A 24,526-nucleotide genomic window follows, 5' to 3' on the forward strand; every position below is an offset into this window, starting at 1 on the left:
TCAAAAAGAGAAAGGCGAAATGCACACATCTGTTCATCTGACATGAGAAAGGTATTGGGGAGGAAGAAACTTCCTCCAGCAGCCGAGTCCAAAGAGACTTCTGCCAGAGTCCACCCAGGACCAGGCTGTCCAACCTGGGCAGCATCAGCACGCCAAGCCCCAGGGAGTGGGTGGGGAATTCTCAGCCTGCCCACATCTCGCTCAGTGTTTCTGGATCACTCTTGCTGTGTTCAGGGTTATTCTTTATTATTTGTGTTAACTTCAAATTTTACGGCACTGCAAAATAAAACATTAGGGTGCATCTGGATTCAGATAAACAAGCTGCAAACCTCCAAGATTAAGAAAAAAAAATAACACTGATGGCAAGATATAGAACTGTTTTGCTTCTTATTCATCTTTGCATGAGTTTTCTGATTATTCTATTGATTTTTCTCAAGACTGTTAACATTTTGTAACTAGAAGTGCATTTGGGGTATATGAGAGCTCCACATCTATTAACAAGTTTCTTGCCCCCCAAAAAGCAGCATTTTAAAATATATTTTTTTTCTTTAAAAATCAATAAATCATTTCAACTGGCTTTAATAGAGATCAGACAAATAAAATCAGCTTTTATTTTATTAGGGAATTGACATTTTTGGCTCTTACCTGAGAGAGTAATATGAGCTTTGTCAGACCCTTTGTAGATTTGGGAATTTTAATGTAACAATGTTTTCTATAACACTGATGGTAGTTGCCCAGAAATGGAAAACTCTGGCCAGATTTCCCTTTTCTGTTTTTCTCAATTGGTGGACCCAATTACAAGACTGCCTCGTGTTCACCTACACATTCACCCAGGTCCCAGGTCATGTCTCTCCTACTCATTCTTCAATGTCACACAGCCTCGGCTGAGTCCCCTCGTCTAGCTGTACTGTCTGCAGATCCTTCCACACAACAAAACACACGTACCCCTACCTTTGATTTGCTCATTAATCGCATCTATTAGACTCTAGATTTCGAAAGCTTCATGTCTGACAAATCTCTTACAGCTCCAGGGTCAATCCTAGTGCCTGACATAAAGCAGACGGTCGATGGTTGTTTGTGGAAGGAAGGAAAGGAGAAAAGAAGGAGGGCAGGAGGGGGGAAATTCCTCACCTCTGAGTACATTTCAGTAAGGATGTCTTCTGTGTGCCTGCAAGCTAAGTCCTCTGCTTAGGTGAGTCATTCTTACAATTCATTACTAAGTTCTTCAACAAGTGTTTACGGATCACGGCTTTAGAGAGGCATTTTTCTAGTGGTCACTGTTATGGAGATGCTGAATATTACAGGAATGGAGGCTGATCTCCTGGTGTCTACATTCTAATTAGAGAACATAAGCCACAAAACGTGTTTTTTAAAGGGAAATTCAGGCAAAAAAGGAAGACAAAAATGCACAACAGATGCTAGAAATAATTGTGGCTCCTCTTCTTATAACAAAAGAAATTGCAGGAGAAGACACCGTGGACTAGAGGCGAACCTCTGGGTAACACCTCCCAGGCAGCGCACTCCTCCCCAATCAGTATGACATGAACAATAAGTCCTAGAATAAAAGAATCTGGATCTATCAAATGCCACCAAAGTTCAGGAAGTCACTTGGGCTTGTGAACCCTTGGCAGAAAAATGGGAAAGCTGAGATTTTGTTTCCAGTTGCCATCTGTCAAGAGGCTGCAGCCAATCAATCAGCTCACATTTCAAAGCTTACTTCACCCTAGGAGTAATCGGAAGAGCGAATCCAAGACATAATTAATTATCCCTCAAGGCAACTGGACAGACTGAATTCAAATTATATTCCTAAAAGAGTTAAGTGATGGTTAAAAAAAAAAAGTAAGAATCAAATAGACAAGTTTGGTGGCTCTTGTTTCCTGTTTTTCCTTAACAATGCCCGAAGATCCAAAACCCTCTCTCCAAGGTGACAAAAATCACTTCTATCCATTTCTGGCTTTTATAGGAAGCAGGCAAGGAGGAAAAACACTGTAAGCCATATGACAGTTCTGGACATACTCTAGACAAAAAAAAATTGGATGAAGGAGATGGGTAGACACTGTCTTGAGGACCCATCTGATCCTACGATTCTATGAGGCCACTGGAAAAACTAGACCCAAATTACTAATAACATGAAGGTCTCCAACAAAAGAAGAGGGCTAACAAGCAACTTTGTGCAAGCTGCGAAGCCTCTCTGAACCCCACCAAGGCCTTCATCCATAGCACAAGGTGACTGAAAGAAACACAGTGCTTTTTCAACTTGAAAAATGTCTTGATTATAGCACTTGATCCCTGCCAAGCTGGAAATAGCTCAATACCAGTAAACTAAGGGTACAGATGTTGCCCATGAGTTCTTCCTGCCCAGTAAATCAGAAACCACAAACTAAGGACATAACAGAGCTGAATCCTTCAGATTCTATTTAGCCAGTGGAGCCTCTGATAAGCAGATCCCTCTCCCCCTTCCTAATGGTATAGTAAGGTCTTTGAATAATCAAAATTGTGGTAATGCATTCTTGACATTGAGGATTCCTTTACTGCCAGAGGGAGTCACCCAAACCAGAGAGAAAAGCCCTTGGTTGTCTCCTCTGACAAATCCTCTCCTCTGGGTGGCTGGTGAGTAGAAATGCATGATCCCCTGCCCATCTCCCTCCCAAGTGGAAGTCAAGGGAAACACTTTGAGCATATTAAGTAGTGAGTTCAATTTATAAATTATTAGGAACATGACCTTCTCTTGGGGGCTTTCTGGGTCTTTAATTGTGTGGAAAGGCTTTCCAGTTGCCATGGGCCACCACGTTAATTAAGAGGCCTCAATGCATCCTCTGGGGCTCCGGTGTGAATTGCACGTCCCATCAGTGGGGAACAGCTGCCTTGGCTGGCTGGGTTCTCCATGGGGCCTGCTCCTCCTGTAGCCTTCAGACCTCCAGGATGTCTTCCCACCAACCTTGCTCCAAGGGCCCAGGCTCAAGGAAGAAATGGGATATTCCCTAAGATCCTCTCTCATTCAGGAACAGGCACCCTTCCATGAACAAGAGACAAACTCTGAGACAAACAGCTCTCCAGGCAGGCAGGTGGTTACATGAGGGCCCTTCCCACCTACCAAGGCCTTGAGCACATTCTTCTCAGAAGGAGACTCAGCTTTATAGCAACTCACTTAAAACTTAATTCATTTATTCATTTTATTTTGCTTTGCTTTTCCCAGGTCTAAAAGTTTAATACTGTTAGCTCTGATCACCGGCTTTCTCCTTTAATCTGGGAAGTTTGTCTTCAATTCCTTTGTGAGACTCGGGGCTTCATCTAATGAGAGCCTGGAGCCCTACGGGGACAGGGACTGGAAGCTAGTGTGCCGGAGTCAGCCTGGGCTATTTCAGTTGTCCTCCTTCAGATTCTTTTCTTGGAGTGCTTTTTCGGTTCTTGAGATTTTTCTTCCCTCAAACCCTTGACTTTTCTGTCCCAAAGAAAACACAAGGGAATGCATGTGTTCATAAGCTGCTGAGAGTGCTCTTTGGTAACTTCCCTTACCTGTCATTTGCCTTAACGAGACTGCAAAGGCTGAGCGATACTGAACGTAGCAGGGTGACAGAGGGACAGCTCACCATGAGCTGGGTGTCCTGGTCTTGGGCTACCCTAGTGGATGCTCCCATTCCAAAGACTGACCTAGATCTCTGCAGACCAGGAAAGCAATGAGAAATGGTCTAACAGGGCAGAGCTGAGGTCCTTTGGTTCCTCTAGAAGTAGATCTAATGCTTTTCTGAGAGATGGTGCTGCCTGGTCAGACATGGTGGAGAGGACCTCAATGAGTGCCATGTATTAAGCGGCTAGCCTCACACATGCCCCATGCGTGTCTCTCTGTGTGTGCTTGCACATGCACAAATGTGTGTAGTATGCATGGCAGGCAGGCAGGGAGATAAAAAGGGTCCACACAGAAGCAAAGACACTCCAGGTCACTGTCTCAGCAACCCCTGGGCAGAGCTGCGTGAAACAGACTCCCCCCAGGCTGTGTGCGCGAGCCCTTCACAACTTCACAAGCCAAGCATGACGCCAATAAATAAATACCTCCAGCTGGATGGTGCCCAGTGCCTTTTCTTGGCCATGTTCCTTTCCTCTCTCCTCTTTGTTTTTATGCAGTCGGTGATCTTGATGAAATAAAATAATGACAATAATCTGCTCCATTAGGACCAAACATTAAGGGAATTATTGAACAAGTAGTAGAAGAGGCAGCAGGCACAGGGTATGCTAATGACCGTTCGACTCTGCCTCTCTTTCTCTCTAAGCAAACGGAGTTGCTAAACCCCTCTCCCTCACGTCTTCCCAGAAGCCAGTCAGCCAACTCAAGGGAAGGAGAGGAGGTCTCAGGAACTCATAGCTCTGTGGGCACCAGCTGGGGCTGAGCAAATAAAAATCAACAACATTAAGAACTAGTCAATGAGGCCAGACTTCATGCCAGGCACATGTTGGGGTTCCAATGACTTCAGATGAAAACGGCCTGGAACACAGTTAGTTGGGAATAGAAGGGAGAGATCTAATGTCAAGATCTCTCTGAATTCGGTACATATTCATCAGTGTCACTATGTGAACCAGGAAAGCTTTAGCCGATCTGCTTCCTCTCCAGCTAGAGTGAGATGGATCCAGAAAGCGGTGCTATTCAGAGTTAGCTGCTGGTCAGGGCATTGGTGGAAGGCCTATCCCATGGGGATGGCCTGGCTCTTAATCCATTCAACACATGGAAGTGTAACTTGGTTATTGTGATCACCGGGAGGTCGGGAGTGCCAGAGCCTCTCATGTACTCAGAGACCCTGGTCCTGTTCTCCAAAGGCAGAGTCCTTATCCTGGGAGGAGTGCACAGTCTGCATAGTTGACGGTGTGCTCTGTGAAGATCTCCAAGGTCATGAACCACTACGGAAGGACTACAGCTATCCCACTCCACATATTTAGCTTCCCTCTGAATTCCTGCCCTGGTTCATTCCACTCACTCACCACATGCCTCCTACAGCATCGGTATAGTGGAAAAGGAACACTAATGAGAGCTACTGTTGCCAGGCGCAGTGGCACACACCTGTAAATCCCAGCAGCTCAAGAGGCTGACTCAGGAGAATCTCGAGTTCAAAGCCAGCCTCAGCAATGGAGAGGTGCTTAGCAGCTCAGTGAGACCCTGTCTCTAAATAAAATACAAAATGGGGCTGGGGGTGTGGCTCAGTGCTGAGTGCCTGAGTTCAATCCCTGGTACCAAAAAACCAAACAACAAAAAACTACTGTTTAAGCGCTAGCTAGGTACTAGGTACATCACCTAGCAGATTACAGTCATTACTTCATTTAGTACTACCAATAAACAAAATAGTAGAAATTACCATTTTCATTTTTAAAAGAGAAAACAGAGGGTCAGAGGAGCTGGAATAACTGCACATATTTACATACAGGCATGAGGTCAAACCAAGATTCAGCCACTGTGTCTTCATAATGTGGTTTCAGGACCTTGTAGGATAGGAAGGGACCCATCATTGTAATCTGGGCTCCAGTCACCCATCTTTCCATCTTCTCCACTTAAACTCTGGACTGCCCTGCTTCTACACCAAACCTTAGGCTAGTGGGGACAAACATCTACACTTAGTACTGTCTGTACTGCCTGCCTTAATGCCCCTAGTCCTCTTCACATAAGCTGGATCACTGGGTGAGCTAAATGCATGACTTCCAGCAATAATTTAATTGTGCCCAAAGTGGCCATACTTTCAGGCTGTCATTTTGACCAAGGCAGGGAATATCCATGCAGATAGCAGTTCTTGGAGAGATGTTTTTTAAAGTGAACTCAACTGTCTTCAGAATATGAGGATGCAGAGGCTCAGCCATCTCCTGGAATGCAGTCAGCTAGGCATCCTACAGATCTGGGTCCCTGTTGTCACTAAGCCCTTGTTCTGCAATCGGAGACCTAAGAGGAATACGAGATGGTTTCTACAATATAACCACACATAGAGAAGACAGACCGGGGAGAAAATGTCATACTTGAATGCTTTCAGGGAAACTAGAAACCATATTACAGTCTGGTCACTCAAAAATGTCTGGCCAATAGGTTTGGAGAAGATAGGAAAAAATGCTATGGTGACAGTTTGCTTTAGGACCCAAAGTAGGACAACGGTCACTCCCAATTGACATCATTCAAAACTGGCCAGACATAAAGGCAAACATAGATTCTTTCTGCCCACAGAACTCCTCCAACTGGTAACTCGATTTGACTCACAACGCTCAACATTTCAGTCATGAACTCCAAAGTCTAACCTAAACCCAGGAGAACACCACTGTTCTGCAGCCACGTCCCTGGTGTCATTCCAGCTGTGATTCAACCATGACCTCCACACAAGGGGCATGATAGAATGAAGAGCTGTAGCAAGGGGACCTAAGGGGAAACTGAGGGCACAGAGCCTCAAATGCCAAAGTGCCTTCCAAACCCAGGCTCCTTGCCAACTCGCCCTGCCTGGCATCCAGCAAGAGGCAGAGCAGAGACTGGTCATCAAGAGGCTTCTCCTGGGCCACACTACGTGCTGTTACATCTCCTTAAAAATTACTAAATTCGGCTTCTCTCTGGAAATGATCAAGCACAGACTCTAGAGAAGAGGCTGGTTTATGAAGGCAGTGAGAGCCAGCGTCCTCGTTAGCGCAGGCTTCGTTAAGCCACCAGCTCCAACGTCAGCCGCATGTTGTCTTCAGCTCATTCTATATATTTTTTCCTGGCAAAGCCACTGTACACATCTTCATATCCTTTCCTATCATTAAATAAATAAATAAATAAATACAACAAGACCCAACTGCCCTCCTCCTCTCTCTGGGACCACTCACCCATGCCACATGCCATTGGCTCTGATCTTCTGGTTTCCCAACCTTCCTTTATCGTATCTGGGTTTGAGGGGCACAGTGATGAAGTGAGGCAGACAGCTTTCCTTCACATAAGCTCAAGTCCTTCTCTAGCTCACCACGGCTCACTTTGTTCCCAGCTGGATGCTATTATATACACCAGGACCTTGGCCTCAGCCCTGGTGCTCACCAAAGATGGGCCAGGGCAGAGGGAAGCTGGAAGATGAGCCCCAGTTTTTTCCACCTGTCATGGAAAGTAACCAAAGGCTCAGCTCTGCTATTGTTGGTCCAATTTTAATTTACTTCTCAGTGGCTCAATCATACAGAGTGAATCTCTGGGTCACTCTGATCCAGCAAGACATTCACGTGATACAAAAGCAGTCAGGGCGCTTGCTTCCAAGGCAACTGACTAGGCAGACATCGTCTGCCAGGCCAATAATTCTAAACCTGGGTGGGCATGTTTTCCTGATCCCATGAGGGCCATTCCCAGCCAACCTGCAGTGTCATTATGAATTAATTCTCATTGCAGTATTCGGGAAGTTTTATTTTTATATTTTTTAATGTTTGTGATTTTTCCCCCCTATTCTTAACACATTCTGTTAAGGGGAGAGAGAAAGAAAGAGATAGAGACAGAGTGGTAGAGAGAGACAGGAACAGAGAGAACAGGTATCTGGCACAGAGCAAATGTGCCCATTTCTGAAACGTTGTTCTTCCCTGCCCTGACCCTTCCTTCCTCGCCATCCTAGGCTCTTCCCACTCTTTTAAGTCCCAGCACACCTCCCTCTCCTTCCTGAAACCTACTTTGATTATTTCAAAGTAGAAGTACAGACAGGTTGATTTCTTCCAACTCCTAAAGCAGGTATTTCCTAATTAATACTCAATCCCAAGTTCTGATGTTCCCATATGGTAGCTCTGATGAGTCTTGCAGGCAGAGATCATACTTCATAAGCACCTTCTCCAGCCCCTACCTCAGCAGAGTGCCAAGTTCGGGGCTGACCCTCAGTAACACAGCACTGCTTGAGGAATCACGGGGTGCCACATGGCCCTGGCTCTGCAATGCAGGTGAAGTAAATAGCATGACTGTTGCACCATGTGCCAGCTCAAACCCAGGGACCCCATCTGGGAGCCTGTCTTCATGTTCCTTGGTTGGCTCTGGGGGACACTGGGCTGGCTCTGAGGGACACAGCCATGACTGCAGAGGCCTCCTGGGAAAAAGCCAGCTGCAGGAGGGTGCTAGCTTCCTCACCCACAAGGATGCCCAAACGGCAAGTGCAACGGCAGGTGCACCCTGCAGATGCAACGTGCAGAGAGAGAATGCAGCTGCTATTCAGGAAGTGCCATGTCCTGGCTTTACTCGAAGCCACTCTAGCTCCTACTCTTTGGTGCCATTAGCAAGCAGTTGTGAGATGGCTCAGGGCTCAATTACCTAGTAAAATTAACTGGCCCCCACTGGATCTAACTGTTCCTGCTCTATCTAAGGAGCTCTGTATGAATAGAGTCTCATCACCAGAGGTCAAAGAAATTTGTCATCAAATTTTTAAATGTCTACTTAGCACTTAATTATAGGCAGAGCTGTACATGTTTTACAAAGTGAATGGTGTAAAAAAAGGCCCCTTTTCTTAGGAACTAAAGCTCTAAATCTCATTTGAATTAATCTATGCATGATATGTATTAATTTATACTTACTTATGCTAGTATTTCTGTTTCTGCAGAGCAACTGCAGATAACATGGAAAAGTCCTCACCAACTCCATTCTGTAATTGGGGAAGTCAGCTCGGCTTTCAGGAGGACCAAAGGCTGTCAGCTTTCCCTGCTTTCTCACCATGACAGATGAGAGCTACAAAATGGGTGGACCCCATGGTCACCCTGAGGTTCAACGTACTCTAGCACCTGCCTTAACTCCAGCTTTTACTCTCTCAGTGGAGAAAGCACATGCGAATGCAAGTCAAGTGCGAATGACCTTCCTAGAGGTCATTTATAACTCAAGCTTCACTCTAACAGGAAAAAAGGAAACCCGTACAAATTTTAGCACTTTGCCTATTGTTAGAATCAAACGCACTTGTCACATCTTAACAATTGATGGGGACATACCAGGTATCCTGACTCTACCTGCGAACTGCAGAAGTGTGAAAGTGGCTACTGAGGACAGGAAAACAAGGCACTGTCGGATTTTAACAAAGGCTGGGCCAGGAGGAGCCCTGCACACTACTTCACACGGTCTCAACCCTCCACCTACCCTCCACCTACACCAGGCCTCAGAATACTCAAGACGGAGTCTCTGGAAATCTTTCACAGGGATTTTGCTCATGATCAATCAAAAAAAAATCATCATAACTACTATATAAATTGGTTATTCATATTATTAGCCATACTTTAAAAATTATACTTATTCATACAATAATATTACATATATGTTTGTATGTATGTATGTATATAATATTGGAGGGGAGATGGCCTTGTGACCCACCTACTTCTGGTGTGAGTGACAGTCTTCCCTAAGGTTCTTATTCTGTGAATAAGTGAAAGGAAAAAGAGAAGTGAGGAAACAGAGTTACAGCCACCAGAGATGTGACCAGAAGGTTGTGCTACAGAGGAAATGCACAGACTGAACATGCCCCTGTCCCAGCGGTGCCACTTATCACCATGTCACTTAGCCATTCAGCCTCATCCAGTTCTGTATCTGGTCAGACTTGCTCAGCCTTCCTCCAAGGGTTGTTTGTTCATTCCCAAAGTCCCTTTTGGCCTCTCAGCAAAAGGCCAGGCCCTCCTCTAGGATACAGAGACATACAACCCTCTCCACTGCCCACGCCCTCGGAGGAGCAGTGCAGAAGCACAGATAAGGCCAGTGAAGACACAGGCAGCAGGGACTGCACAGCCCCACCCCTAAGCCAGCCCAGAGGACAGGTGGCAGGAAGGGCCTCCCAGAGGGAGTCATGGGCAGAGCTGAATCTAAAGCAGAATAGGAAGAGGTCCTTTCACTCACAGCAAAGGAGAGGCGTTCTAAGCTCCAAAAGTTCAAAACACAGCAGGGGAGGCCCAGGAGTCAGGACGGAGCTGAGGCAGGGTGGCTAGAAGAGACAGTGGGAGGAGAGAGTGGAGGAGACGAGGCTCCGGCCAAGGGAGAGTGGACATCTTGGAATTTAGCCTCTGGGTAGAGAATCTTCACCAGGAAGGGGACACAGGCCAGGCTGCGTTTATTAGGAAAAGCTCAGTGAAAATGAGAGAGAAGTTTGGAAAAGAAGAGGGAACAGGGGAGAAACCTGGCCTCAGTCCAGGGACAGGGGTCTGCCCCAGCAGGAGCAGCAGAGAGGGAAAGAGTGTGGAAAACACGGCGAGCCGAGAGAGCTTGGTGAAAGGAGGGCACAGGAGGAGGATCTCACGGCCGGGGTGGGCACGGGGCTGGGAGGCAGAGGGTGCACAAGGGGAATCCTGGGGAATAAGAATGGATAGGAAGACTGAGACCTCTCTGTCCCCAAACAACGAAAACACTTTATTTGTGCCGAAGGTTTTCCGGGGTCTTTCCCCCTGACTGTTCTTTCTCTGGAGCCCTGGAAGGGTCTCAGGGGGGAAGGCAGAGTTTCATGGAGGTACTTGTGGGAATTTCTGAATGCAAAAGCGGAGCTTGGGAGGTGCGTGCCCTGCCGTGCAGGAGGTGTTGTCCCTTTCAACTCCAATTTTTTTTTTTCATTTGATAAAACCAGGCAAAAATGAACCTCAGAACCAAGTTTGATCAAAGCAGCAAAGACACTTGCTAAGAAAGGTCAGTGGTCAGAGAGGAGAAAGGGAGTGGGGAGGAGGAAGGGACACTGAGTCTCCAGTGCCTCAGAGAGGAGCCTCCCATTCCTGAAGGAACCATGGGACTGACCCCGGCTCCTCCAGAGGCCTGTGCTGAGCACCAGTGAGGCCCACCTGGGAGGAGGTCACAGGGCGCCCTGCAGCTCCCAGCCCTGTTAGTCAGCAAGGAGCAGCCCAGGCCTGTAGGAAAAAGGACTTTCCCTTCTAAGGCAGCTATTTCCCCCTCCTAAGAAGAGGGCACGGGCAGCTGAAGCCACTAGGTCCATGAGAAAGAAGCAGAAAAACACTGACTGGGAAGCTGGCCAGCACCCACTCTGCCTCGGGCTTCACTCAAGTCACTCTGGGCAGAAGGACAAATGTCCTCTTCTTAAAGGACTCAAAGTCCTCCAGAGGAGACTCTGGGAGATTCCCCCTAATCGAAACCCCCAAAGCTGGAAGTTGGAGGCCACTCTCTCAGCCTGCTCCTCGGGTGGTCTTGGAGCCACTCCACCCTGCCAGCAAAGGTGGGGCAGCTGGAGGAGCAGAGCTCCCAGCCCTGGGCAAGCAGCTCAGCAGCCGGCAGCTGCAGAGAGCCCCACGCGAAGAGCTGTCAGCCACCAAGCCCCTTCCAAAGGACCAGCCAGAGGCCCCCCATGGAAAGTGACAGCCCCCAACCAGATGGAAGTTCTTCAGTTCCCCTGCAGCCACACAAGCCCAGCACGTCTCCACAGACCATCATCTCATGTCCATAAACGGAAGGAAGGAGAGCAGAGCTGCTGCAGGGCACGGAAGAAAGTTTTCTCCACACGTTAATTTCCAGAGTGTCAGACAGGGTCTAGTGTCCCATATGTCCCTCACTGCCATGATCCGAGAAGGTAGCAGCCCAAGGGGACTCTCAAGGTCATCCAACCTGGGATTCGGGGGCAGAGGACATAACCCATCTATGCTGTCCTGGTATGTGGCACGCCAATTGCTGGCAAAGGGTTGAACATTTTTATTTATCGTTAATTTTTACAAAAGATTAGCTTTCTCAGTATGTATTGAAATAATTAACTACAATATCAAAACCATAATTTTCATCTCAGATAAGATGGAAATAAGTTCAAGCTGGAATCGTCAGTCGATTTAAATAAAAATATCCAGAAAATGCCAGATACAAATTGTATTAAAAAGTGGTCCCCACACAACAACAAAGAAACACGAATCCCTAAAGTCTGGAGAACGGTTATCTCAGCCGAGCCTGACATTTTCAGATCAGAAAACAGATTCAGGAAGATCAAGGGGCTTGACTGAAGTCTCGCTGGCTTCTGGGGTAAAGGACTGCGATCGACGGCTCCTGACTTGGATCTGGGTGGTGCCACCGGACCTCAGGTGACCTCAGGCTGCTCGTCTCCCAGGCCTAGCTCTAGTCACTGCTGAGGAGAAACAGGTTGATGAGGTCTCTGTGGGTCTCCTGGGTCTAGGCCGGGGCCACACTGCTGCAGAAACACTCTGTAAGCAGAGTCCCAGCTGGGACCTGTTGGGGTTGCCCTGTCCCCAACCGAGAGGGAACCCAAGGACATTGATCATGACTTGGAGAGGCCAGGGCCTCAGATGCCAGGCTCTAAGACCCAGCACTGGGGAGGAAAGGGCTGGGATCAACACAGCTGAAAGCCCAGGGATGGCGACTTGGGGGTGTGTGCTCCAAGACATTTAGAGAATGAGAGGGAGGCTTTGACCTCACTGTTGGGAGCAGAGCCCGTCTAGGTTTGTCCTCTGTGACAGCTTAACTCACTTTGCAAGAACATGGCTAGGGCCCATGAGTGCCAGATGCTGACATGGCCGTTCTTACAAACCCCAAATGCCTACATGTCTTAGTCCCAAAGCCATCCATCTTCTCCGTCAGACAAGGTGTAGGTCAGAAGGAAATGAGGGCTGTTCCTTTAGTAAGCACCTGGTGTCTGAGCTCCCGTGCAGATCTGCAGCATAACGCTATCTTTCTTCACGGTACTGGGATGGCAGAATTCCACCTCCGGAGATCTCAAGTAGTTGTATAAATCCCAAATGTTGGGATTGTAGCCAGGGCCCAGCAGGTCTCTGATACTATTCATTGGTACCAGCCACAGCAGGGTACATCAATGGCCCGACACCTCATGCATCCCAAGTCAGAAAGCCACTTGCATCATCTGGGGCTTGTCACAGGCATCAGCAACACTGGTAGGGGAATCAGCAGGGCCACCATAAATAGGAAGGCAGCAGCAAAAAGCACCTGACCTTCTCAGATATGTCACGGAGACCCCTCCTCAACCTGGGGGAGGACCACTGACATCAGCCTCTCACAGAGGTAAGACATTGAATGAACTTCAGCAGATGCTGAAAAGTGTTTTATAAGACAAGATCTAAAACTGTTTCGTCTACCCTGAGCCTCATCTGCAAGGTGAGAGCCACCACTACCTCCTAAAACCATCGGGTATCTGTCCCCACACAAACCCAACTTCTCCTGACATCATGTCTGGAAGCATAATTCTGCTTTCATTCTTAAACATTATATTCAGTAGTCTGCTGCAAGAGAGTGTTTTAGCACAGCCTGGCACTTCATAAAAGTCCACTGTGCGCATCAAAGTTGAAGCCGAACAGGAGCCATCAGACTTACAGGGGAGAAAATAGCATATTTGCTAATAAGCATCCTATTTAAACTTCTCTTGTCAAGTCTAGGCACAGTGTTGTTTTCAACATCTGTCTCTGCTAAACCCATCAGTACCTCTCAGGAGAGGTTAATGTGCTTGGATTTCTTCTGAATTGGTGAATACCACATGCCTTCAATTTATAGCAAGAACAATCTTTGTCAAAGCCTGCCTTAAGTGACAATTATAACCAATCTGTGAGGATCGGACTAAATCTAACAAGTTAACCATTTTTCACACTGCAAATAGGACCCTGATACTTCTCCCAAGTTGTGAGATTCTAGACTTTGAAGACAAAATGAGGAGAATGTATTAAATCAACCTGAAACAAAACAAAACAAAAAACTATGGACTCTACTCCAAATGTGGCCCACTGGCCATTTTTATAAAATTTTATTGGCATTCAGTCATGCCCACTCTATGGTGCCTATGGCTGCTTGGGTACTGCAGTGCTAAGTTAGTGGTGAACACAGAGCTCAGAGGCCTTACCATCTGGCCCTTTAAATACCCCAGGCCTGGATAACTGCTGCCATTGTCCATGCTGGCTAGCATTCTGTCCATGGGTATATGGCTGGCTGCACCTACTAAAGCAGCCAGGGCTTGAAGTCAGATGTAAAGCAACCTCAGGTCTATGAGAGAATCCCAGAACTTTAGCCATCAGAAGACCATGAGGGAAAGATGATGATCAGGAGGAAAGAAAATGGCACCAGGAATAGAATGTCTGAGCCTTTACAGCAGCGTTGGCCGTGAACATCAGCCCCCAGTCTATGCCTGATCCTTGTCAGGAATGAGAGGAATAACAATCCGGGTATGTGGATGCCTGGGCAGGAAAGCAAGTCCCATAATGACATCATTTGGTTTGATTAAAAAAAATAAATTAGTGAAGTTCTTCCAGGGAAGTTGGAGCTAGGATTAACATCCTTAACCACAGGCCACCTGCTAGGAAACCCTGTAAACAGTGAAACAGATGTGGCCTAACAATGCCCAGGATGTACATGGCCACATCCTACAATTTGTCACGGGCCTATTCTATTGCCCTGATGTCTCTAATTGCCTCAGTCTTTCCCCTGAGCGCAGCTCCTCCAGGACTCCTATAAGAGGTTGCTATGATCCCAACTACTTTTCTGGGTCCCTGAGGTAGTGGGTCCCTGGGTAACACATTGCAGGCAGAATTGTTACAGGCAGCTTGCATAGCACCCCAAGAGCTTACCCGGCTAATATTTACTGGATGCTTCCCATGGGTCCAGCACTGCAGGAAGTGCTTGATAAGCATCAGCTTATTTAATCATCAGAAGAGCCCTGTGAAGTCGGATGCATCCTTACCCCCACTTTATAGATACGGAAAGTGAGTTTAAAGGACACTTGTACAAGGACACTAAAAAATCTGTGGTAGTGGTCAAGTATGATTTAAACTGGTCTCCCTGGTAGCAAAGCCCTTGCAGTAAACTACGTCCTAAAATTCAATACCATGAACTGAGAGGCCTCGTTGGCTTCTCAATAATTAGTATGAACTCAGAGCCAATGCCAGGCTTCTTTGGAATGGTTGGTCTTATCGTCCAGGCCAGCTCTGCACCATTTGAAGCTCAGAGACCACACCAAGATAGCATCATCCCCAGTGGCTCTACGAGACATCCTAACCTTCATCAAGTGAAGGGACTCTGCTCTGTGAGCTAAAAGAAGTAAAAGACTCCACAGCCTGGAAAACTGGAGAAGTCAGCCAATTCTGATGCCACCAGCTAGGAGAATCTTGTGGCAGAAATGAGTCTGACTTCAGAAGCCTCGAATCCTGGCTTCACCTCTCAGGGCCTTTGTGACCTTGGGCCTATGATTTACTTTCCCTCTGCCTCAGTGTTCACATCTGAAAAGTGGAATTAACACCGATTTCACAAGGTTGCTGTGGAAGCTGATTGATAACTATGCATAAAAGTGATCCCCATACAGGACCAGGGATACCAGGGCTTAGTAAGTGTTAGCTTTATGACTACGAATATTACCAGTTTTGAATATTGATTTAAACGCAAAGGAGATTATGACTCCTGCTTTCTAAAGGATCTTCAGGGATTTGGAGGAACTAAATACTCAAAAGTAAATTGTTGGCTTCTACATCCACTGAACTAAATTGCTGAACAGAATATTACATCAAGTGGTTAAAAGACATCGGTATCCTTATGAAAATTTGCCCTCTCAGTTATATTCCTTGCTATCTGGAAAGATGGAGAAAGATAAGGGCCTCTATGAATATCAGAAAAGAGAAGAACAGAACTGCAGAGAAGGTGTAAAGAATGGAAGGAATGAAAAAGAGTGGAGATACCCCACCTGGGACCTGGTTCTGCCAAGGGCTATCCTTGAACCTTACGAATTAACAAAGTGACTAAATGCTCTGTAAAAGCAGAATCTTTTCTTATTCATCTTTTGCCTAGTTGGTATCTAAAAAATATCTGAAGCCTAGAGAATATTGTGGAATCTGAGAATCAAAATCCAAATGAATGGATGAGTCAATGATTCTTTTAAGTCAATAGTAGGTAGGTCAGTACTGCTTTTAAAATACTTTTATATGTTTGCAAAAATTTCCTGTGGAAATGTGAGAGTTTACAAATGAAGAAGGCCAAGCTTATTGTTACACGACTTTCAGAATTTTGGAGTTGAAATTTCCCAACTACTCTCTTTTCCTCCTGCCAATAAGCCCACTGGCAGCTGTGAGTTGGTGAGGCGGAAGCCAAGGTGAGCAGGTGGGTTTAGCAGAGCTGAACAGAGTCTGAGCTTCTGGGGTGAGCGGCCTGGTGGAGCCACAGAAAGAAAAATCCACATTTCCAACATGGCGGTGGGGTCCTAGTGCGCATGGAGTTGTTAGAGTCAAAGGAACAATGGGGCAAAGTGTCAGATTAGTCTCAGCAGACAAAAGTCAGCTAAAAATAAGAGATGCCAAAGAAATGGGAGATAATTATATACTGACATTCACTGTGGGCCAGGGGAGGAGTTGGGTGCTTCTCAAAGTAAGAAACTAGACTCTACCGACTACCACCATTCGATTTCTAGCTCTGCCAACTAAGGGTTGTTTAACTGTGGGTAAGTCACTTACCCTATCTAGACCTCATTCCCCTCATCTGAAAAATGCCCTGATAATAAATCCTACTTCGTAATGTTGTGATGAGAAAAAAATAACAATCTATATCAAAAGCACTTGCAATAGTTTCTGATGCATAGGAAATGAAAAATCAGATTTCAATCATATGTAGATGATGATGGAGAGGGTGATGTCTAGGATATCTCCCGATTGTCCTATCAGCTCTCCAAGTTACATCTTAATATGCCTGTTGCACTGAAAGAAGCAATCAGGGAAGCACTGTTGTTGAGCCTCTGCTAAAGGAAACGACACCCAAGTGTGACAGGAGCAGGAGTGTGCTGTGTAAGTCCACCTCCTCACAACCACAGCCAACTGAAGGACAAACACACCCTCCAACAGGACAACATGACACGGCAATGAGCTCAGTCCATCTGGGTAAGGAGTTAGAATTGGGGAAGGGGAAAGCAAAGAATTTGACAGCAGGCGGGTCGAAGTTGGGAACACGGAACACGGAGAAACTGAGAGAAGTAAGAAGGGGTCACAGAGGAGGTGACTTGATGGGTCAAGGGAACTGCAAACATATTAAAGCATCAAAATGGAGAAACTCTTACACTAGACAAAGATACTAACTCGTAGCAACAGAAGCAAGAGGGGCAAGTGCAAGAGTCCAGCCACGACTTCAGAGGCTGAGTGCTAATAACATAACTCGGATCCTGAACAACCCTCCAGTTCCAGGCTCCATGAAAATCTACGTGTGGGATGTTTTAATCAGGAGAACTACAGTGAATCTCCACTGCAGATAGAGGCCGAGGGAGTCTCCGCTCTCTAAAGCCGAAGAGCAGGTCCGTACATTCCTTCTACAGATGAGGCTTCCGAAAAGGTCAGCAGATTACCTGGAGTGGCAAAGCCAGGGTTTGCCGCTCACTCTTCCAACTCTATATGGACGACAGCTCTCCCTTACAGACCAGCTCTTACTTTACACAGAGAGCACCAAACAAGCACGGAGTCCATGAGCCACTGAAAAGGCCAACAGACCCGATCCCTGCGCCTGATGCATCTCGGCAAGAGACGCAGAGCCCGGCCAGGGAGGCTGCCAAGCCAAGCCTTACTTGGCCCCAGGACAGCCCCAAAGTGGACTCTGGGACCTCTCGGCTTTAGCACGTCCGCCTTCCCTACAAGCAGAGCAAAGAGGTTTTGTTTCAGGGGCCTCACTGATTAACTTAGAAACTGCCCACCATCCTCCTCACAGAAGGCAAAACACTCAGTCATGGTTCTGCAGGTGGCCGTCGGACCAGTCAGTCAGTCCCGTGATGGATGGCCCATGGCTTGAATCGCTAGCAAGGTCTTCCTCAGATGAAGAAAGACGTGCTTTTTGTCTCTTCTGACTTATTACTTTGGTTCTGTCCATTTTGGAAACATAAGGCCTGTCTAAACTCCTCCTGAACCTCAGAAGGATGGACCCTGATGAGTCAGGGCTTCCTGAGTTCGATGGAGCAAATATCACTGGCCCTAAAACTGCAGAAGTGACCCTGATTAATGAATTTGCTAATGAATTTTTGTAACAGATTTGCTAAAGGTAAAAGGTGCTGACTGACACTCTCTCTCTCTCTCTCTCTCTCTCTCTCTCTCTCTCTCTCTCTCTCTCTCTCTCTCGTCCCATGGACACTTAATAAATATCTGATGGTCCCGATGGCACACAGTGATCACCTTGCTGGGGACTGCTCTTCTCCACCCTGGAAGTGCCATGCTCTATGAGTCAAGAAACAGTGCCTGGCAAAGTAGCCACGTGACACTCGGGCAGCTGCCCTGATGAATGCAAACATCAGGACAAGGAGGGGCACTTTGGCACAATGTCATCCTTAGACCTCAAAGGTCCCCAGAGGTGTGTTCTCGAAGGCCCCAAATGTTAGTTTTCCAGAATGGAACTTCCCTAACTGCCCTTTCTATTTGCTGGACTCGGGGACACTATGGTAACACCTGCAGCCTCTTTTGTCTCCAAACTTTGTTCTTTGTAATGTTTCTCTCAAGGGAGAACTCTGACCTTGAGCTTACTTGGAGTTCCCAGGACCAGGGAGCCTGGGGACAGGTGAAGGCCCCTGGTGGCAGGTAGTAGCCAAAAGGCATGGGAGCCTGAAGGTACTGACAAGTGACCTTCCCACAGCTGGGCTAATGGTCCTGAGCAGCACCAGGCTTGATTGATGGGTGTCATTCACAAAAGGCTCACGGGGACACACAGATGCTCAAAGATATTTGCCCTGCCCCCCACAATTGTGAATTGTGCCTAAGAAGGCTAACTATAAAAGACATTCCCTACCAGTGGGAGTTATCCCAATAAAAAATAGAGAGTCAAGCAGACAGACAGATAGACAGGAATAAAACTGAAGCAATTTCAAAAGGGTGCTTGCTGTGAAAAATGTATTTAATCAGCCTACATGCGTGTAAGAAATATATTAATACTGCTATCTTTAATGACAAAGATGAAATAAACAGATAATATTGACATTCTATTAGACACCTTCAAATTCTTTTACAAGCTTTAAGAAGAAAAATGAACACCATATGGTAAATTAGCAGAAGTACAATATAGAAATTTAAATCCACAAATAGTGAATATCTGATGTACAGTAATATTAAAATCTAGTTTTCTGCGGAGTAAATAATTTGCCTTATCACTAAAGAATTTCTTCACTTTGGGTTTAAACTCCCACTCAGCTTTAATTTATCAATTCTGCTTCACTTGTTCAAGAGTTTGCAGAAGAGTATCCTTATGTACTTTCATGGTTCTAAATGTCAATTACCTTGCAAAATTTGAAATAAATCTCTTCAGCCAAGTTTGAATCATGCAGGAGGTTAAAATACATCATTTGACCCTCAAAGCAATAATATAAGATTATTTCAGGAGGGAAATCCAATTATTCTACACAAGGAAAAAAAAATGGTGCCTCTTTGGAAAAAAATAATTCAAAAATTTTAGAATGTGATTGAAAAATTTTTAAAAAAGCAAAAGCTTTTTCAAAGTTTTAAATTGCCAAACTCCCAGCTGGGGTATTGCTTTTCTGCAAGCCCTCAATTTTGCTGATGACAGATTTATCCTGGGCACAGTATAAAGAGGACTTGCAAATACTCATTCATACAGAGTTTAAGGATACAGAAAAAGGTTTACTTGTATTTCCCACTCTATCATTGCTTGTATTTGTGTTTAAAACAAAAACATAGTAAATGCAAAATATGAAAATAAACAGTGGACCTTGGATTAAGAGGATGTAGATGAGGTCAGTGTAAATACAAAACGAGAGAAAAGCAAACCTGAAGGGTTTCACAGACTCATCTGAACAAAATATAGGAAGTATTTAGGATTATCAGTGAAGCTTTTAAATATTCATTTTTTTTTTCAGCAAGAGAGTAAAGGTTGGACATACTCATGTTTGGAGGATAACCTCAACTCGTCTCTTTTACAAATTATGTGACTTCGAACCCGTCTCTTTTACAAATTATGTGACTTCGAACCCATCTGAAAACTGTCAATATTGATCATTACAGTTAATGAAAAAGAGCCCTGCTGCTGTGATTTCATAACTAAGAGGGTTGAGGTGATACAATCTCACTTAGGTTTGTTTCACTACCCAACACTGTTGTTGCTAGTCAAAGGATTTCACTACTTTCTGGATTTTAAAATGCTGCCATTCCAGATGCCTACTTTTCCTCCAGAAGATATGGTATAAAGCGAATCAAATGAAGTCCACCCATCCCCAGTCTCTTATGAAGAAGCCACCAGAGACCCCAGGAACGACATCTTCAAAAAGGATACCCTCAGGCTTGATTTCTGAGCCGAGGGCAGATACTCAACTTCAGGCTTTGAAACTGTTTCTACAACAGAATCCTGAGGACTGGAGAGGCAGCCTGCCAGGGTGTGCGGTGTGGAATGGGAATGGAGCAGGGTCGGCTGCAGGATGCTCCATTGACCCAACACTCTGGCCACGCATGGGTTTACATCTTCAGCTCGCCCCAAGGTCCCCGTTCTCCTGCAGAGGTCAAAGGCCTTCCTGAATCTTTCATGGACATGCTGGCCTGTCCACATCCAAGAGGCCAGGCCAGAGACAACACCAGAGTTCTCCCATCACCTTTTGCCTGTGCCCTTTTAACCTCTGCCTCCTCTGGTCTGGTGGAAAATCACCTAGGAAAAAACTGAAATAAAGCTGAAAGATGGTTATCTTCTACTTTATTTGGAATAGACAGGATCATTGGTGGTCTGCCCTGGGGGACTGATAGCACACAAAGGAAAGATCTGATAGGGTTAAGGCTGACTCTTCCTCACTCTCAATTTCAGGTCCACTGTCCATTAATCCCTGCCCAGAGGACAGCATAAAGAAAGCATTAGTGATGTAGGGCTTCTCATAGGGTTGTCATATTTTAAGAGTGCAGACAATTTCCTAAAAAAAAAAACACTTTGGGATCCTCAGTCAGCACATTTCTGTTTTCAAAGCCTCCCATCCTCACAAACGTGTGCCCCCCCCGACACCTATCTGGAGAACTTTCTGGGGCACCTTATCCTGAGGATGGAAGGGAGGGTCCTTGCAGTACTGGAGCCACGGAGCAGCCACCAGGGCAAGCTTCAGACTGTCTCTGGCAGTTTCACACAACACGCCAGCCTCACCAGCCTCACCAACTGACAAATTGCCCGTCTCAAGTTCTAGAGATCACGGTCTTTCTATCAGACGTAGGCACATCTGATTCTTGGAACTCTCTGTAACTTTTCTTTACCCTATATGCTTTTTATGGCTTAGAGGAAAAAAAAAAGACACACAGAAAAGAAAAAGAAACCAGAGCTACTCATGACCACCGCTGCTTCCCACATGGATGTGTGGCTGGCGGAAAGTCCACATGTGCAGCCTTCTTTTCAATCAAATCATCATGAAGACAAGCCCATCCTTGGGCTGGTCCGGCTGATCTCATTTCTCTCTGGAAACTAGAAGCCACACTGATGGAGAACCTTCCCTGAGAGAGGGGACACTGGGTTTTGATTAAGGACACGTAGGAATTGTACCTCCTATGCATGCACCTCAATTTCTCTGTCCGTATGAGGTCTGGCAGCCTCCCTCACCTGCTGCCTCTGGCCTTACCTAGACATTGAGGTTTACCATTTGCTGTTCAAGGACTCTCTTTCCTGCACCACGAAGTGCCTTGCGTACATGCAAGTAACCTGTGCGCCAGTTATTTATAGGGGTGCCGACTGAAGAAAAAAAATGAGGAGCTTACATGCTGAGATTTTATCAGAGATTTTTATGGGGAAATTTTCCATCCTCAATTTTTAGGTAATGGAGATTTGTATATATCTAAAATGTGCTCAGTTTCATTTATATCGAACTAAACAGTATATAGTGATGGTACCAGAGCAATGGGTGAATTAAAGTTAGACCATGGACTAAGGTGATTCTGTATCAAGTTATTAACAGTAAAAGATCCCATACCCTCCCACACTAATAGATAATCAGTCAAGTCTCAATCTGCTATCAGGCTACCCTATGAGCAGACAATGTATCGGTTTATCAGTACAATAACAATTTATGAAATGCCTGGTGAAACAGGATTTTCTATCTCCATTGGAAATTTCAGTCATTTATTCCACAATTGTTGATTAAGCATTAACTATATAAATGCACTGTTTTAGTTACTGGGGATTCATCAATAAATAAAACACCACCAGACACCCTCCCCTGATAGACTTGCCATTGCACTTACTCTCTAGTGAGATTAGAGGACACAAGTTCCTAGAATTTTAGGAAGCATCTCTAATTTTCTACATGGAAGCTGATGGTAGTTATCAGCTGGGCCAGAGTGGGGAGCAAGCATCTATTGACATGCCCTTTATTTGTAAAGAGTAGAAAAAGCCAGGATGCTCATTTCTCCCAGCTGGGATAAAAGAAAAGAGGACTTGGTAGCAGCAAGCAGCTAGAGATTGAGTCATTCAATAAACATTTATGGAGCAGCAACTCTAAAATATGGTGATGTACTAGTTGAATAATTCCCTTCTAAGGCAACCCATTGTCCCACTTGACATTGTCCCTGGTTTATAAGAGCTACTCCATATCCGTATGTGGTCTTGGAGTGGTTGGGGAACTGTGCTGTACAAATACCTGCAACGGTTACTAGCAGCAGGAGGGGCAGCATTTCGCACAAATGGGGAGGGCACTTTTGCCATGATCAGTGATCATGACGGGGTGCGGTCTCACAGAGCTATGTCTATGACTGTGGTTTGGATCTTTTTATCGCTCAAAGATTCAGGTCTTGGAAGCTTGCTCCCGGAGCAGTGGTATAGGGAGGTGGTGGGGAGCCGTGAAGAGCTGGGGCCTAGTGGGAGCTGCTTGTCACATAGGGCCATCCCTTTGGAAGGGCTGCGGGACCCCAGCCTGTCTGGCTTCCTGTTTGGTGATGTTATTTCTGTTTCCCGCACGCGCTCCTGCTGTTGCCATCTGCTGTGGTGGACTGCGGCAGAGACGGCCCTCACCTGAGCTCAGGGGGTGCAGACGCCATGTCCTTGAACCCCAGAGCTGTAGGCTAAAACCTTTTCCTCCCATGCAGTCTTCTGAGACATTTGATTAGGACAATAAAAAGCCATCTCACATGTTTATGGCCGTCTTTCCTTACCATGACTGAGATGTGCAGGATCCTCAGCTCCTCTTCGGCTGATTCATGCTGGGGCTCTTCCGTTGGGTCCTGCCCAGGAAGACTCGGGGCACCATCTTGGTGATGGATGTGAAAGAGCAAAGTGCCATTCTCCAGCCACTGCTGCCTCCAGCGTACTAGGGGGATGTCCTCCGTGTTCCCTGAGATCTCTAGAGGAGGAACACCAAAGGCAGAAGTAAGAATCTGAGCAAGGTTTTCATCTTCCTCCTCCACACTGTACCAACCAGCCAGTTCTGTCCGAGGGCAACATAAGGCTCCGACTACGGTTAGGCTGGACTCGCTGCTGCTCGCAAAGCTCAAGGAAGGGAGGGATTCTCAGAAGAAAATTATCCACATCGGCCTTCCCACCATAAATCTAGTAAGCCAGGTTCTCACCCATTGAGAAAAATACTGAGGTGCAAATTCGAGTTCTTCCCCTAGTTCTATGATCAATAGCATCCTTTATGCAGCACAGTTTGAATACCTGATAACCCCCGAGGTAAATACAAGTTGTTTGCCTCTTGTAAATTTGAAAGTATGAGTTCCCCAGCAATTACTCCTAGACACACCAGTGAATCTACCATGGAGAGAGTTGGTAATTACTGTGCAGAGAACTGGCATTTATGGAAGAGTCCTGGGAGGTTACTGCAGAGCTGCTGGGGCTGACAGGCTATTTCCAAAACCACAATCATTTGCTGCATAGTCCACTGGAGATGTCGGATAACTGGCTATGACAGGTAAAGTAATGTTTTAATTCCCTTAATTTTTTTTTTTCTCTTCAGCCTTGAAAGCAGAGGTGGAATGCATGAAGAGGAGGAGGGAAATCAAGTCTTTTCCGTCCATGCAAACACTCACTTGCTTCTCAGGGGTCCAGATCAAAGCAGTGGACTACCATCAACAACAAAACCCCCAAATCTTGCTCTGCACTTTGCACTGTAGTAGATGTTAAGGTAGCGCTGCAAAAATACCCTGTTGTGTGCACATCCCTCTCGCTTATATTCCTAAGTAATATCATATGAGAGCTTTGAGACACCCCACGGTACAGAAACTGATTAACCCAGCCCTCCCTGAACCTCCTTCAGCGCTGAGACCATTTAATCTTTAACAACTATTACCACACTATGGGACCGGTATTCTTTTCTGAACACATTTTAACAAACCATTGCTTTATAAAATTTTATTTTTTTTAAAGACATGGCTTCTTCTCCAAAATGTATCACCTTTAACAACAACAATAAAAAAAGTATGTATATGTGTGTGTGTGTGTATATATATATATTATATATATATATAATTTATATATTCACACACACACACACACACATATATCCCAGAGACATAAAAAAGATTTAATAGATACATTTAGAATGCAGTCTCATCAAATATCATAACCATAAAGAAGAAAGCAATTTCAAATATTTATGGATTTTATAAACACCTTTCACTATATGTGGGAGGGCACAAATGGCATTATTTAATTATTTAGCCCTTCACCTGTTCAGCAGACACTGGGCAAGCATTACAC

General features: G+C 45.7%; 1 protein-coding gene across 8 annotated transcripts in view; it reads right to left on the reverse strand.

Moving 5' to 3' along the window:
* The window catches only part of Astn1 (astrotactin 1), a 282,323-nt gene that overhangs the window by 158,490 nt on the left and 99,307 nt on the right, over nt 1-24,526 (reverse strand). For all 8 annotated transcript variants that reach the window (XM_078022370.1, XM_040278092.2, XM_040278090.2 and 5 more), the window contains exon 2: nt 22,984-23,171. In XM_078022370.1, coding sequence (XP_077878496.1) covers nt 22,984-23,171 — 188 coding nt within the window. The remainder of the gene's footprint in view (nt 1-22,983; nt 23,172-24,526) is intronic.

Source organism: Ictidomys tridecemlineatus, chromosome 10, assembly GCF_052094955.1.
Source record: "Ictidomys tridecemlineatus isolate mIctTri1 chromosome 10, mIctTri1.hap1, whole genome shotgun sequence".
Lineage (NCBI taxonomy): Eukaryota > Metazoa > Chordata > Mammalia > Rodentia > Sciuridae > Ictidomys > Ictidomys tridecemlineatus.